The 16,158-nt window shown below is 55.5% G+C and overlaps 2 protein-coding genes across 2 annotated transcripts; one reads left to right on the forward strand and one right to left on the reverse strand.

The window, feature by feature from the left end:
* Positions 1–361: 361 nt before the first annotated feature.
* On the reverse strand, positions 362–2,290 carry NECHADRAFT_66380 (uncharacterized protein). The gene has a single exon (XM_003046526.1). The coding sequence runs from the start codon at positions 2,070–2,072 to the stop codon at positions 828–830; it is 1,245 nt and encodes a 414-aa protein (XP_003046572.1). The 5' UTR covers positions 2,073–2,290; the 3' UTR covers positions 362–827.
* A 7,905-nt stretch (positions 2,291–10,195) lies between these two features.
* NECHADRAFT_5950 (uncharacterized protein) lies at positions 10,196–11,639 on the forward strand (the record flags this gene model as incomplete). Its single annotated transcript, XM_003045954.1, has 5 exons — positions 10,196–10,253; positions 10,308–10,518; positions 10,712–10,975; positions 11,028–11,343; positions 11,397–11,639. Coding segments are annotated over 5 exons (1,092 nt in total), but the record flags the coding sequence as incomplete, so codon positions are not given.
* Positions 11,640–16,158: the final 4,519 nt, after the last annotated feature.

Raw genomic sequence — 16,158 nt, forward strand, 5'->3', positions numbered from 1 at the left:
TCACACGAGGAGATCCTGACGTCGGTCACCGGGGCAGGTTGTTTACACATGTTGGATCAAGTGCTTCATTCCAAATCACAGAGGTCAGATCAGATCAAGTCAAGCAAGTCACAGGCCAGGTCAGGGTTGAGTGGGTAAAGCTCGAGCTAGTTTGCTTTGCATGCGCTGCGCTGCGTCTATCTATTACCATACATCATACACTTGGTTCGTAATTCTCAGGAGAGCAAAATCCCCCCGGGGGCACGTCTCCGCCCATTCCCATTATGCCGACCCCCCGATACTGCAACCCCTGGTCGCCATTAGTTATCTTTCAAGACCCTCTCCAGTTAGTACCGAAGCAATAGAAGTGATCCCGCACATTGAACAAGAGAAGAAGACATGAACATTAGACATTTGACATAAAAATTTTGTTTGAATAGACAGGAGTCGAGTTTTTTGTCTCAAGAAATAAAAAAGAAAGGGAAAAAAACCAGCCGTGGATATCAAAATAGACTGCTTTTCCGGTCGAGGTATGGTGGCCCCGACAGCCCCGAGGCAAGCCCGAGGGAAAAATCCAAGTGCTCCGCAATTCGAAATCTAGTTTCTGCCGCCCCCCGTAGAGGGCGGGACTCATGTTGGAACCAATGTCCGCCGCCCCTGGAGAAAAATGCCTGCCTTCTTTCGTTTCACAAGTGCCGCCCAAGTCCTCGAGTGCTCAATTCTGTGTTTGAGATGATGAAATTCGATCGATTGCCATGTAGTAACCCGTAAACGCCGTCTCCTTCTATACCTCTATAACCCATGTTGTTCGTCATCATGTCGTGCGAGCTGCGAAGCAATCGTCTGTCCTACATCCGATCCATGAGATCGCCTCCGGCCAGACTGTTGGCGCCGGAGCTCCTGCCGCTGTGGCTGAATCCGTTATCCGAGAGCAGGTCCTGGACTGCTACCTTCGGGACCTGGGGAACAGGGAGCTTTCGCTGAGATCCATCTGGCCGGCTGATAATGTCCGTCAGAGACATGCCAGTAGCCCGGGGAGCAGAAGCGGGAGGAGGTCCCTGCATGTGGTGGTTCTCGAGATGAGGTTCCATAGGGGCCAGGGCAGGGGTCGTGTTGTGCTGGAGAGACAGGTTCCGGAGGCTGGGGAGCTCATATCCGGAGAAAGGTCGCAGGCGAGGAGAGTGAGCGGGAGTGGCGATAGGAGTGTGGTCGGGAGTAGGAGACAGAGAGTCGTGGGAGAAGGTTGGCGAAGAGGGAGCCGTCGAGTTGGGGGAGTTGGGCCGCGACCTCTTGGAGTGTCGCATAGCGCCAGAGTAGTGGTCGTCGTTGGGCTCATCGTTGGAGTGAGACCGGGACATGTGGTAAGAGGAGAGCGTAGGGAGGTGGCCTCGGGAGCTGTGCATTCCGTGGCTGTAGTAGGGGTGGTGACGCGAGTTGTGGTGAGGAGGAGCAGTGAGGGTCTCCCGCTCGACCTGAGTAGCGGCCTTGGCCAGCATGGAAATGTCACCACTTCGGTTGTAGTGAACAGCCGAGACGGGGAGAGCAAATGTCGAGTAAGAGTGGGGAGGAGAGACATTGGGGGAGGCCAGAGTGGATGTGGGAGCAGAGCGGATGGTCTTGGGAGCGGGAGGCGGCGCCATCATTCCATCGGGAAGCATGTGAGGCGGGAGGCCCTGCTGCTGGTGCATCTGATGCTGCTGCTGTTGCTGGTGCTGCTGAGCAGCCTTGTTGCCCCTCCTCGAGTTTGGGTTGTTGTGAATGCGGGAGTGGCGGGTGAGCTCATCAGAGCGAGAGAACTTCTTGCTGCAGCCGGGGAACTGGCAGGCATGAGGCTTCTCGCCAGTGTGAGTGCGGATGTGTCGAGTCTGATGCTCGAGACGGTGGAAGGCCTTGTCGCAGAGAGGGCACTTGTAAGGTCGAGGCAGCTCGTTGGAGCTCTCTGAGGCCTGGGCACCCGGGAGGGGCCCGTTGGGTTTGATAACAGTGACTGCTGCGGTTGCCATCTCGACGTCGCCCTGTTGGGGTTTCTCGGGTTCCGTATCAGCCGATGCTGTGGGATTCAGTAGGCTTGAGAAATCCAGTGCTCGTTGCATGTGATTCGACTTGTGGAGGACCCAACGCTCAACGTGATAGTGGTTATCAAGATTGGCGATGTCGGTGGATCGAGTCCAGAGTTGAGAGCCGATATAGTGATCGTTGGTGTGCGGTTTGGTTGCTGGTGTATTGGGTGATTGTCTTTGGACCGAAGTCTCTGAAGCTGAAGCTGATGCAGGTTGGTGGAGGAGTCAAGTTCCGGGGAAGCTGGAGGATCTGGCGTAACGATTTGGAGAGAACGGGAATCTGGAGTGAAGGAGGGGACGGGGGGGATCCAATGGTTATAAAGAATGCCGGGCTCGGCCGGGTCGGTACTAGACCACGCACTGCGACATCGAGACGGAGAAGGACGAGCGAGTGAACGGAGCGAGTGGAGGAGGGTGGAGGGTGGAGGGTGCGTGGAGGGGGGGAAGAAGGAACGAGGGACGGGAACAAGCAACCTACGCACACACGCCTTGCTTACCTAGATGCACGCCCCCCTGCACCCCACGCTGGCTTGTAGGCACCGCCCGAGGGTACCTGAGCCCGCCTTGTGCCAGGCAGCGGTAAAACAGGAGCGCCCTCAGGGCCAGCAGGGCAGGTCACTAGAGGACTAGGGGGTTGGTCCGGTGCACCGCTACAGCTACAGGGGAATGTCAATGTCCAGTGGGTTTGTTCAGTGAGTGGAGTGCCCCGTGGGTGGCCCCCTTAGTGGGCTCTCACAGTTTTTTTTTTTTCCCTCTCTCACCTCAAGCACGCAAGAGCCATACAAGAAGGAGGGTCCACCCAGACGAAAAAATGAGGGGTGATCTTATGAGCGTGGGAGGTCAAGTAAGGAAGTACGTGTGGGGCGTGGGGCGTGGACTGTACGTACCCTTCCTGCCCCTCCACCTTTTCTTGCTCGTCCCTTCCTTACCCCGGCGAGAGAAGCAGGAGGCTCCAATGGAAGGTGCGATGGGGTCTTCCACTGGAAACCTGCGCTGGGGCTCTGGAACAACTGGAAACCTGGATGCCCCGTTTCTTCGGGCCTTATCCTTGGGGGCATTAACGGGGCGAGCAGCAACAGATGAGGAAGGAAGGGAAAAAAATCAGAGTCAGAGTCACAGAGGACCCAATGTGCGACTCCAAGCCTCATCCATCCATTTTGCAAGTTACCTCCTCATCTCCCCTGGTACAACATTGAGAAAACTTTCATGATCCCGCCCCCGGAGACAAGAGTGAACGGAACGAGTCACGACCAGTGTCGGGACGACAACAACGGATGGACTGGATGAGCTGGGGATCTGGTACGGCCACCCCTCCCGAGATGGCCTTTCGACCGCGGAGTCCACCCCTCCGCGCCGACCATCCTCCGAGTCTCTCCCCATCTCTAGGATCCTCAATCTTTTGGCCTCTGTTTGCGCCCGTGGAGTCCCCCTCCTCGAGAGACAAGACTCGGCCTCCACGCCCCGAACGCCGACCTCTCACCTTCGTCCTGGGATGCCGACCTGGAGAGGCGTGTGGAGTTTGTTCCTAGCCCTCTCGTTCGCCCGCTTGGTCCTTGGATCCCCCCCAGCCCATCTGGCCGCCGCCAATGCCCGAAGAGGTTCGACGGTGAGACCTTTCGCCCACCCTTCTCTCGCTCCACTTCACCGTGGGCTTCCTCTCGCTGAGCCTTCTGTGGTTTTTTTTTTTTTTCTTTCGCTGCTGGCCGGCCCGGGGCGTGGGGCACATCAGGCCTCTTGTTCATGTCGTGCTCGACTGATTGGTCTCCATTCCATGAAGCGGCTCCGACTGCCCCCTTTGATCCTTTTTTTTTTCTCGGTGATTTTTTTGCTCAGAGCTCTCAAGCCCTTTTCGGTTTTTACGGGACCTGTACCGAAACGATATGCGACCGCCACGTTGACTCGCTCGTGGTTGTCGTCTTGTTGAGGCTGGGCTACTGTGCTGTGTTGTAAGCTGGGCTGAGCTGGCATGGCATGGCAGTGGTTGCTTCCAAACATGCCATTCGTGAATAATTCGTGTTGCCATGGCTGTGCGCCTTGGTAGGCAGAGAAGACGCAATTGCGTGTCGATCTCCTGTATCAGGCATATTGCCCATTCTGTGCGGCGCTGTTGTCATGCTCTGCCATGCATTTCGCCTTGGTATGAGTAACCATGGTGAAGATGGGCTCCTCAACGTACGTAATCGCCCGTCTGCAACGTCGGACCTGTCCTCGATCCCATTCATCATGCCATGCCAATGCCAATGCCACTCCCCCAGTCAAAGTCAGTCTCTCCGTTTCTCCGTCTTCTGATGCTATCGTGCTAGCTAGTCTCACAGCTCCAGTGGGACCCTCCTCTTTCTTCTCCTCTTCTCAGGTGGACACTGCACTAGGGCTGGCGTTGATTACTTCCTGGTTAGGACCTCACGATGCTTCAGAATCGCCACTACCCCGTCCCAGGGTCCATTGGCATTGGCTTCTCATTATCAATCGATCCGGCCTATCTTTACTTTTTCTTATTATCCCCTTCGGCAATACTTTTGTGTCCCTGTTGTTGCTGCCGGCTAGCAGCCCCTTCAAAGGGGGCTATAGCCTATCCCTCATGATAGTATCCTCCCTACCCCAGGTTACCACAATTCCACACACACTTTTACCCCGGGATTTGGGGCAAACTCTCTCGTGACATGATCAGCCGCAGGTCCAGGTCGTTATGGCCGGTTCAAGTCCTAGTCTTGGTTGTGAGATCCAAGCAGAGGAGAGCCAGGCTCGAAAATGATTACCCGAGCAAATAATCGAGCGACATCGCAGCCTCGGGACCGAGTCCGATTGTGGGGTATCTGCTCCCACAACACCAAGCCGGCCTTTCACCACTTCAGGCCGAACCATGATAAGCCCGCTTAGCCTGAGCTCCGGCATCAAATCACCAGACAAGACCCCTACTCCGGACTTGTCAGTTGTCTAAACTCCAGATTCCTCCTGAACCCCTCCCGGGCCGTACTCTCTTTTTCTGGGGAGCCACGAGACCGACCGGCGCAAGTCCATCCCATCATCATCAGGTTGTTGGCCCCATTGTAATCGGGCCATTCAACGCGATAAGCGCGCTCCCCAGAGTTCCGCCTTAAGCCGTCATCTGGGGGGAAAGGGAGTTGCAAGGTCTCGAGTGCATCATCCTCGAGGTCCCTATCGTCAGTCGCGTGCTGCTTGGTATTCCGGGGCCGGTCCCTTCCAGGGGGGAGATAGCCACATGAGGCATCCCCATGAGGCCCAGTTCCAAGACATGGTTCCAGAGGTTGATTCGCCTCCTCACAGTTCTGCAAGCTTCCTCATGTCCGCCCCATCTCCGGGCAATACCCTCGGTCTAAGCCAAATCAAATGAGCTGCGCTGCTCTGTCTGTCTGCCGCCGACTCCTCTCACCTGCCGTGTCTGCGGGCCGTCCAGCCCAGGCCTATCTTGCCCATCTCCGCAATCAACTTCATCACGAGATAAGTCGAGATCCATCCAGAGATTCGAGACTGCTCCCCTTCCCCTCTTATCCCCTCTTCATATCTCCAGATTGCGGCTGCGGCTACGGTAGAGCGGATGGACGGCAACGTCTTCCCCAGATTCCAGGCTTCAGGAGTATGGTCTGGTCTGGTGTCGGACAATGAATCTCTCACCCCCCTCCGCATCCAGCCAATGTTGCCAATGTTGCTGATAGCCGGCCAGGGGTGCTAACACTTTCCCAATTCCAACGTGGGGGTGATAAGCTAATCTGGCTGATATCACGCCCAAGTTCCCAAACACAGGCGCAGAGAGACACCCTCCTCCGGCAGATGGTAGGGATTCGCAAACCACAGGGCGGGCGTCTGGGTCGACCCATGCCCCTTGTTGATGTGTGCTTGCTTTGCTTGGCTTGGTTTGCTTCCTTGTCGTGTTAGCCCGTTTAGCCTGTCGACCAAGGCCGCCCTTATCCAAGAATCCTAGCGCGCCACCGCATCGTGTGCCTTGCTGAGCGAGCGAGCTTCCCCGAGCAGATAAGGCAATTGAGCCCGGCCAAGAAAACCCCAGGCCAGGAGGCTCTGTCGTGCTCCATCTTTCTCCAGCTTCCCCTTGTGCGATGGCGCCCCAGACCCGAGCCCCTGATGCCTGTCGCAACCCTACGAGCTAGCCGATTGCGGCAATTCCGGGGCAAATGATCTCAGATCTTATCCTGACCCTCGGTGATTCGGAACGGCGATGTCCGCCATTGCATGTCAACACCTCGGATTTGGTCCGGAGTTCAGAGGCCTTCCAGGTTTTTGGTCCTTATCTTGGCAGCTGGCATTTGACGCCTCCAACTCCCGCACGAGAGGCATGAACCATTCCGAGGCCACTCGGGTTGCCGTGGCTTCGAGGCGCGAGCTGTTGACAACACAGATACACGTATTTCTACTCCATACCCCTGACGCATTGAAACTCTACCTCGACAAGGCGAGCATTGTCGTCAGCAAACAGATGTTTCGACGGGATTGCCCAGCTTTCCGTAGCGCCGCCGGCCAACTGTCCTTGCCCTGCGCCTGGGCTGTCGCGGATTCGCTGCCCCAGAGAGAGGGTCCAGCTTGAGAAGAGCCTCCATTTTCATCAGCGGCCTGTCCATGCGCAACTCCTCCATGAGGGGGCTCCATTGGAATCCAGCAGGGCCTGCTAGTCCGCGATGTTAATAATGCGCTGACATGCAAGATGCGGCAAACCATGTCCAGCCGATACGGCCAATGCGCCTGCCCTGAATCCAACGAGCCGGTTAAGACTCAGGCTTGCACACGGAGACGTTCTCCTTCCCCAGATAGATCTCGTGGTTGTCATGGTTGTCATCTATTTCACACCAAAGGGGTACAACTTTCATTTCAATGACGCATCAGCAGTCAACTCCGTCCTGCTCCCGAGAGAATTCAGTCTCCGGCTCTGTACCCCAGCCCGTCGAACGACTTTTCCACAGTAGTGGCTTTCAGGGACCCAACACGTGCGGATACGGCCACGTCGGCCCTGACTGGACCGCTTGACTACACCCCCGTCCACGATAGCAGCCCCGTTCCCTGGGGCGGCTTGGGGATTTCACGACACTCGAGAGGAATTGCGTTTTTCATGTGTCAGTCCCGGCTGTGTGATTTGCCGTTTAGCCAGTGTAGCCGACTAGGCGTCTAAAGGCCCGAGAACTCCTAGGGGCAGGTCATCTCGGTTGCTGGATCTTGGGCGTATTGAGGCGACAAACTTCCCAGTGCTTGTTCCCACCCACGTGGTGGTATTGTGCGCCTTCATCAGGGTCGACTACACTACGTTACTAGCCGCTACGTGATGCTATCCAGGTGTCTATCCGACCACCATCGGAGGCGGCTCCGCTGGGGGGCTTCAATGTCAGCGCGAGATTGGGATCGTTGATGGCGGAAGAAGGAGACCTGGGGGTGCTCTGCCGCATGTGATAGGTGAGCTAGACGTGACCTTGCAGCGGTCGTTGACCGAGAGTTGAAGCTATCCGGTGAGGAAACGTGTTGGTACAGCAGCCCTGGCAAGCCGCTGATCGGCTTCTGGCATACCGAGCCAGAGCCTCGGTGGTGGCTTGTGGGAGGTCCCTCGTCGCAGATCCCAGGGTCTAGATCTCCAACAAGCCTTCGCGGGGCTCCAGCTTTTTGCATGCACAATGCAGCGGCGTGCCATGATGTCCCTTGCAGAGGGGCCTGCGGCTCATTGAAGGCTGAACTAGTCCCAGGAAAGGACCATGAAGCTCGTCATGGTCATGACCATTCCCAGACGGCGCTTAGGGGGACAATTGAGCAAGACGGCCAAGATCTTGCGCAAGCATGGCGCTGAAAGCAACTGTCACAGTCAAGGCCAGGGAGAGCTTCACATGGCCCTGGCCGTGCGTCGCATGAAAGGCCTCTCTCCGTGGGGGTCTCTGACACTGAGAGTTGCCACGCTTGGTAAAGCTGGCCCATCTGCACTGGCATCGTCCAATACTTCCTGCCTCTGCAGCATGGCAGCGAGCAGCACGCAAGCTGCCGAGCCTCTAGTCTCTGGCCATCCCCAGTTTTCCAGCTCCCGATCCCGACATTGGCCGAGCCGTGCAAGTACTGTTGGCGCCCGCCGTGATGCACAGTAGCCGCACAGTCGAGTCCAATCGCCCATCTCTATGGCTGTCGGTGTGGGTGCTGAGAGCCTCAGGTGAGATGACTTGTCGCACCGAATCACCTGTCTCCCCGCAAAAAAAGGGACAAGAACCGCCGTGGTCATGGCTTCATTCAGCCAGACGAAGCTATCTGACCGGGCCGGTGTCATGGCCTAGCGCTTGCCCGCAACTCACCTACCCTACTACTTCAAGGGCACCTGGTTCTCCAGACTCAAGGCCTCCTGGAGGAGCTCCTCGACCAGGCCCCAGGGTCTGGGCAGCAAACCCATGATAAAAGTCAGGGCTTTCACCACGCTGCCCCATCATGGACTGGAATCGTATTCGGTACCTTGCAGTTTAGAGCCGCCGCATCTAGCCGGGTGAGGGTTTTTGAGAGGACACGCCGTCTCATCGTCTCCAGTGCACGTCCAACTAAGCCTCACTGTCGACGAGCTGTAGCAAGCTAGGACACGCGGAAAGTCGGGACAACATCAAACAGTGATAAACCACCAGGAGAGGGTCAAGCTCGGAAATGGCGGCGCTAAATCTGATGCCGTAATGTCAACTCCTTGGTCTGCATTGCAATCGGGTGGGGCAGACCTGGGGGAAGAGGCGAAGTCATCGCTACAGCAAGTCTAGAAGCTTGATCAGTGAGTCTCAGCCATCAAGACTCCACTGGCCGTATTTTCTCTCAGGCAAGACAAGCAATTGTCCGTTTGTGTCTTGAGAGCCGAGGCTTCCACATCCGTTGCGAGTCGATCAGGCAAACTTTGCCGTGTCACTTGAAACTGGCACGGGGTAACTCATGCAAGGCACAAGACAAGCATGGTCTGAATGTAACACAAGCATCAACGGGGAGCCAAGACCGTCGAGAATCTTGGAAAGTCGCAGAACGGAGCCCACCCACCGTCTGACCCCGTCTTTAGCTATGCTGTGCTGCACCGTCCCTTGGCCGGTCCGTCCTAATCACGCCGTCAGCTGGAATCTCTTATCTCTGCAGTTTCCCGTTACGGACAGGCTCCTATCATGACCCCAGACTGTCAATCCTGTGACTCGAAATCTTTTCCGTGCTCTGCCGGGGACCGGGGAGATGGGGAATGGGGTAGCCTCTTCCCCACAACCTCCTCCCGCAATCATCTCAAGGACGGGAGGAAGGGCTAATGGCGCCGAGGTCGTTATCTCTAGTATCATGCGCTGCTCGAGTCAAGCTCTCAATCTGCGGCCGATGATCACCTGGCACCCTTTTCTCCGCCACTCTCTAATTTGAAGCCGGAGTCTCCACGTCCCCACGATGGCTCCAAAACTCGTCTGGGGTTTAAGACTCGCTGGACCCCGTATTGAAGTCGACCTGGTGAGAATCAGCTCAGCTCAGTGTTACCCGAGCCACATCCATTCCCAGGAGCTGGTTGTGTAGCCAATATTTGCTGGGATATTGGCCCGCAAGTGCCGGTGTGGTGACCGAAGCGTTGTGGAATGCAATAAAATCCAATGGCTTTGGCTTTCTTAGTGGACAGCAACTCTGTGACTGCTCACCTTTTACAGCAAATACCACGACTATCTGGCGTTTGTGCCCTGATCCCTTCCCAATGCGAGCGGTTTGCCACGGCCGTTTGCCACAGCGGTTAAACTGCCCTTGCTCCATGCTGGGATATCTGTGGACCGCTTATCGAGATTCGTGGCCCAAAACCGGGGATTGAGTGGCTCGACGAGAGGAGAGAAGGGGAAACAGTTCAAGGCAACCTTGAGTAAGCGGAGGGCTAGCTCAGGTGAGCTTCGGTGGGCTGATACTCAGTCTCATCGAATGTTCCAAAGAAGTCGACTATGCCGTAAAGGAAGACAGGGTTTCATCCTCCACAGATGGACGATCCTTTGACGTGGGTGCTTCGCCGAAGAGACTTGCCCGACGACTTAGAAAGGGTATCTCTGGATCACGTGATCTCGCGTTCATTGTTCTCCGAAGCACGTGCGTGACTGCCGCGACCACCGATGATGAAAGGTCCACTCACGAGTGCTTCATTGACTGGCCTGGAAAAACTCCGCGCATCGTCATGAGAGTGGAGGATGGATTATCATGCGATTCACGGTCATGACAGAGCCAGCTTTGACACATCTGGTGCCCGTCAGTCTCACGATGCATCCCACGATCTGGTGCCTAAACTAACCCGCTATACAGACCGATTACCAACCGTCTCGGCTTCCCAGGCCCTGGATGAGCTTGGAGGCGACGCGTCAAACCATGTCTCTACAGGCCTCGAGGATCTAGATCATGCTCTTGCGGGCACAGTATCCGTTGACTCTCAGGATTCTACCCCAAAAGGTGGTGTTCATCGAGGCCAGGTGACAGAAATTTGGGGCCCCCCTGGAACGGGGAAAACTGCCTTGGGGTAAGAAGTGGACGTTCCCTTGCATATTACGAGACTAACGTGCGAGAAAGACTGCAGCTCGCCTCAAATGCATTGCGGGATGGCAATGCTGTGGTCTGGGTAGGTTCGTTGAATCAAGCATAACCCTCCTTCGATACCAATATCTGACCCAGCTTTGCTGTATAGACTGCTTTCAGGCTATTCCTCACAACAGGCTAAAGGCGGTCATCAAGACTATCAAGGACGATCAAGGCGATTCAGACGTGGAAGCACATGATGTTGAGGGTGACGCTGGTCGATTCCTTCATTATTCATGTCTGACTCTTCCTCACTTTGTTGCCCTCATCTCACGACCTACTGCCAAGGTTATACCAGCCAATACTTCGCTGGTGGTTATCAGCTCCCTATCAGCATTAGTCAACTCGGCTCTGCCAAAATCGCATGATGGCAAGGCTATTTCCAAGTCTGCCAAGGGTATGTGGATAAGCGAGTGCTTGATGTTCCGTAGCTGACATGTTTGCAGGTCCAAGTCCCTTTACGAAACGGCTACAGGCACTGCAGTCCATCATGAATGCTCTTCACAAACTTGCGGCCACTAGGAATTGCGCAGTTGTAATCTTGTCTCAATGCGCGACCAAGATGCACTCGGAAAGGGGTGCAACGTTGACCGCGGCAGTTAATGCCACGGTTTGGGAGCAAGGGGTCTCTACACGGCTTGTCGTGTTCCGAGACTGGGTCTGGCAAGAGGGCAAGCTTGCGAGCGTGTTCCTCGCAGGTCTGCAAAAGGTGGATGGAAAGGCGTCTCAGGAGACCGTGGAGAACGTAGTCGCATTCAAAGTGGAGTTGGTATGTCAGGCATCGTGTGTCCAAGCTGGCGATCGCTCACATGAAGATGGCAGGACGGCGTGGCCCAGATTCCCTACGAAGCGATTCAATCAATTGAGCTGGCCAGGCACAAGCGAAAGCTTGGCGAGACGGAGCTCGAAGTTCCTGACAGCGAGGACGACGAGGACTACGGATGGGCAGATGAAGACGAAGCGGCTATGCCGGCCCCGCCACCTCAGTGGCAAGGCAGCGAGGATATCCTCCTCGGCCAGGAGGTTGGAAGAAGCGAGGGCGAGAACAGTGATGGAGATGATGAGGAGCACGGGGACGACAACTAATCAGTAAAGTAAAGGAGGCTCTGGATGGGTCGGATGGAGTCTGGGGATTGTTTAGAAGGAGGCGAGAACCATTCTCGGCGCCGGCAAAGCGCCGAGAATGGACACCGAGTCGAGACGGCGACCGGCATCTCCAGGCATTGGCAGAGCCTCAGAACGGAACGGAGCAGGGCACGACATGGCCGCGGAGCGAGATGAGAGAATGGCCAAAAAGGCGCATTGATGTGAGCCCCTTTATTACCTTGGCCTACCAATTCTCCGCTCGAGAGCGAAAAATCAGCGCAACGCTGGGACTTGTGGGGGACCGCAATAAAGCCGCGCATCGTGCTCGCTGGGCCACAGTCGGTTTGTCAAGCAAGTTCGGCCAAGTCCGGCCGTAGTCCCATGAGGTTAAGCATCGTGGCCGAGCGAGGAGCGAGCGTGGCTCATGGGGTGGGAGGGTTTCGTCATACAGGACCTATTTTACCCGGGTGCCCCAGACTATGGCATGCTTCTGGAAGGACAAGAATTTTCTCTAATGGCATCATTGGCGTCTTAGCTAAGAGACTGCCCCAGGACCCAGGTTTCCAAAAGAGGACTAGAGGCCCTGGGCGTTTCTCCATCCAGGTGAAGCAGGGACAACGGTTGGGCGGCTGGCGGAGGTTTTACTGAGCGGGCGTGGAGCGTCGAGCAAGCCCAGCAAGCCTAGCAAGCATTGAAGGGCTCGTGCTCCACCGGGCCGGTCGCTCCTCTGGAGGGATGCTCAAGGCATGGTCGAGGTACCTGTGGGGAAAAGATACTTCTTGTCCAGCTTCTGCCCCAGGGTTTCGTAACGACACACCACCCTCATGCGCTTTTGGACCATGGCCGATGCGATGGCGTCTTGGGGCTCCTGGCTATCCAAATCTTCCCTGCTAATCCAACCATCCATCCCATCCATCCTCGGTCTTCCCAAGGTTTCCCCCAGTGTTGCTTGCCGTCATGGACGGTGGCAACTCGGCATGAAAAACGTGGTGGGCACGCAACCACCTCGGTCTGAGGGATGGAAGCAAAGAAAAAAAAACTCCGAGGAAGCATCATGGAAGCAGGGAAGAAGATGGGGATGGATGACGCATGAGATGGTACGGTACTGTACCAAGAATAGGGCCAGTGCCAGTGCCATCGGCATTCGACTCTGTACTGTACTCTGTGTGACACTACACTACGACTTGAACCGGAATCTACCCCAACCAACGTTACCTGCTCATCCCCCAGTCTTTAGCATTCCTATTCCTATTCCCAAGACGGCCATCTGGGAGACTCCCACAAATCGCCCGCTACTCATCGTGCGGTGCAGTTTTAGCCTGCAAAACACCCCAGCCCGGCACAATCATGCACGATGGGATGCAACCTGCAAGCGTCCTGGTCTTCGACTGGGTTTGAGTCCCCAACGTCATCTCATGCTGTGGAGTAGAACTCGGCGAGGGTCCGACATGGCTATGGCATGGAGAGAGGTTGATGCTACTGTAAAAAAAGACGATGCTCTTGTGGTTTGTATCACCGTCTTGCTTCATCATGGAGTGGGGATCGTGTTTGACAAGGTCACTCCGCCCCGAGACAACGCAACAGCAAGATGCATCATGATGATGGGTAGAGCGGTTACAGACAGGGACCGGTACCTGACTGGATACGCAGAAAGGTCTTGAATTGGTCAAGTCACAGCTGGTTGTTTGCTTGTGAGTCAGAGTCAGTCTCCCGACATGACCCGTTCCGCCTCAACCTGTTTCGAGAACCACCACTCAACGTCAAGAGCGGCTATCTTAGAGGTGAAGGCAACAAGGGCAAAGAAAAATTTTGTTCTCGGTTGTTGGGCAGCAGGCCATGATGGAGTTTTTACGGGTTTGCGGCTTTTGGATGCACACCGCCGTCGTGGCTTTTTTTTTCTCAATGCCTTTTTTTCTCTCAACTCTTGTTCCCAGTCTCTCCAATGATGTCGCTTCTTCTCGGCAACGAACGAGCGGGTTGTGCGCTAGTACGACTCCAGCCGCCCAGATCGTGAGATCTGGGATGCGATGCGCCAGTTGGGCCGAGATGGGACGGTGCTAAAGAAGGAAGAGAAATGACACTAGCCCCTGTAGGGAACTGCAGGCGGTGCCGAGACATGTCCGCACCTGGAAGAAATGGCGTTTTTTATCGTGACTGGGGTTGGGGTTGGGGGGATGGATGAGATGGGTGGGATTGATAAAATGAAGTTATACGGTGGCCGTCTTTGTACACGGCCAGTCCTGCATCTTGTAGGACCCATTGGCATTGGCAAATGCGCCCAATGGTTTGTCCTTGACAACGAGATGCTAGCGGTGAGGAAGCGCTGCTACGTGGTGTTGTTGTGCTCTGTCAATTGCTTACCCGGATTAACCATCGATTCCCATCTCCCCCCTCGGCAACTTTTTTTTTTCTTCTTCCCGCTTCTCCTTCTTTCCCGTGACTATTGCCGTTGTGAGACGGCTGCTTGCTCGTCAGATCGTACGTGGGCTCCGTATCGAGAGAGCTCAGGGATTGTTACTGAGGACGAGGGTGCATCTGCAGGGAGCTCAGGCGATTCTCCGTCGACATGGGCCGATCGAAGCGGAGACCAGTCTCCGAGCGCTCCCCTCCCCTCGTTGCAGCGAGGAAAGCTACAGCTACAGCTACCTATTTACACACGGGGGACAAGGAAGGGTCAAGGTTGTATCTACAACCTCAGTGGACGATACCCCTGGATTTTGCTTGCTTCTTTTGGCTTTGCTGATACATTATATGGATGCTTGGCGGCCTCGGCAGACGGGAAGCACACGACGGGACTGCACTCGTCGTGCGACCGTTTCGGGTTCTCCTGCGCGTGCGACGGCATCTCGGACTTGGTCGGTGAGTGAGAGACTCACTGTACGGTACGGAGCGGTGCGGTGCGGTACGGCATCCGTGGATGTCCGTCGTGGAATGGAATGTTGAAGCACGCGCCCTGACCGTCTTCTGGCCTGATCGTCGTGGTTGACGACAGTCTTGCCCCAAGATTTGGCGCCCTCGTCCCCCCCAATCATTCCCTCCCGTTCCTTGCTCCTACACCTCCGTCTCGGATGCCTCATCGGCATATGCGCGGCAGATGGGCGACGATCTTGTTACGTTGACCCCATGATGCATCATTTCTTTTCCCCATAAGATGTGTCTCTCCGTGTGTGTGTGTGTGTGTGTGTGTGAATGTACCATGCCTTCGGTCTGGGGAATTCAACCGCCCGCCGCAGCAAGGCAGATAAAACGTGATATCGTCCGATGCACACGGCTTCCCTCGCCGATCGTATCATTCGGGAGACGGTCCTCGGCACTCAGCGACGGACGGAGCCTCCACCTCTCCCGAGTAGCAATTCTGGGTGCCGGACGGAGGGGGCGGGCAGACAGAAACGCGTGATTGATACAGGCAGTAATGTTGCGGTGGACGGCCTACGGCCCTGTCAAACTCCATGATTCACCATTGCCGTCGCATTCTCCCGGTCACGGGCTCATTAAGGGGTGTGGTTGAACGGAGAAGGGAAACCTGGGGAACCGAGGATGGCGCTGGTCCTGGATCACGGGGTCCCCGCGAACCTTGGGGGACTGGCTGATAGTGCTAATTTGCCTGAATGCGATACCTTGAGCACGCGCTCTCTCCTTTCGCAATCTGTTGCCGAAGCCGGAGCGAGAGAGAGCTCATGGTCATTCATCTCTTGGCGGGTTCGTCCCCGGCTGTTTCGCTTGTCAGGATATCCCTAGCCGCGGCGGAACGAGAGAGAGGCATTTCGCTGCCTTGGTTTTCAATTTTGTTTATTTGTTCGCTTAGAAAACAAGCGATTGGCTTATTGAACCGGCACGACTCTCAAGTCCCATGCTGACGTGACATTAAAGGGCTCCTCAGGCTCTTTTGGACATTGCCGCGGATGAGAGTCCGCATGAATTTACACACGTGTGCCATGTAGGCCCGTCCGTCGTCCTCGGGGAATCAACTCCCCTTGATATGTGTTGTCGGGCAACTCTAAAGCTGATACAACGTCACCTTCTATACTCGGTCGGATCCTGGCTGTGATGAGCGGTAACAGTGGCAGTGCCATAAGGGGGAAACTCGGCGGCCTAAGAGATGGGTACCGCTGTCAAGACCGTCAATGCCGGTGTGTTTTCTATCTATGCATATTTGGGCCATGGGGGTAGTTGTCAGTGATCTTAGTTGGGGGCTATTATGGGTTGGGTTTGATATCTCTGGAGACTTTGTTTCATGTCTTCCCGGGATTGTCAGTTTCGAGTTTTATGCCATATGCTATAGCCCTGTGTGTTTCGCAATGTCCTTTTGTTACTTGCATTGGATTTCTCATCTCAACCGACTTTGTGATAATGGTGTGTTGATGTTTGTAGACATGTTTATCTCAGCCAAAGTTGGTTGAACATGAGGTGAGGGCAAGCAGCATGATTATTAAGTAGAACATGTCAGATTTTCATCAAATCTGATCATAACCTGTTAGGGATGCCAATAGCAAGTAGC

This window comes from Fusarium vanettenii, assembly GCF_000151355.1.
Source record: "Fusarium vanettenii 77-13-4 chromosome 2 genomic scaffold NECHAsca_18_chr2_1_0, whole genome shotgun sequence".
In the NCBI taxonomy this organism is placed as follows: domain Eukaryota; kingdom Fungi; phylum Ascomycota; class Sordariomycetes; order Hypocreales; family Nectriaceae; genus Fusarium; species Fusarium vanettenii.

Bases quoted from the DNA above. Each gene is read 5' to 3' on its own strand.
- NECHADRAFT_66380 (XM_003046526.1), bottom strand. From the start codon at position 2,072: ATGCAACGAGCACTGGATTTCTCAAGCCTACTGAATCCCACAGCATCG.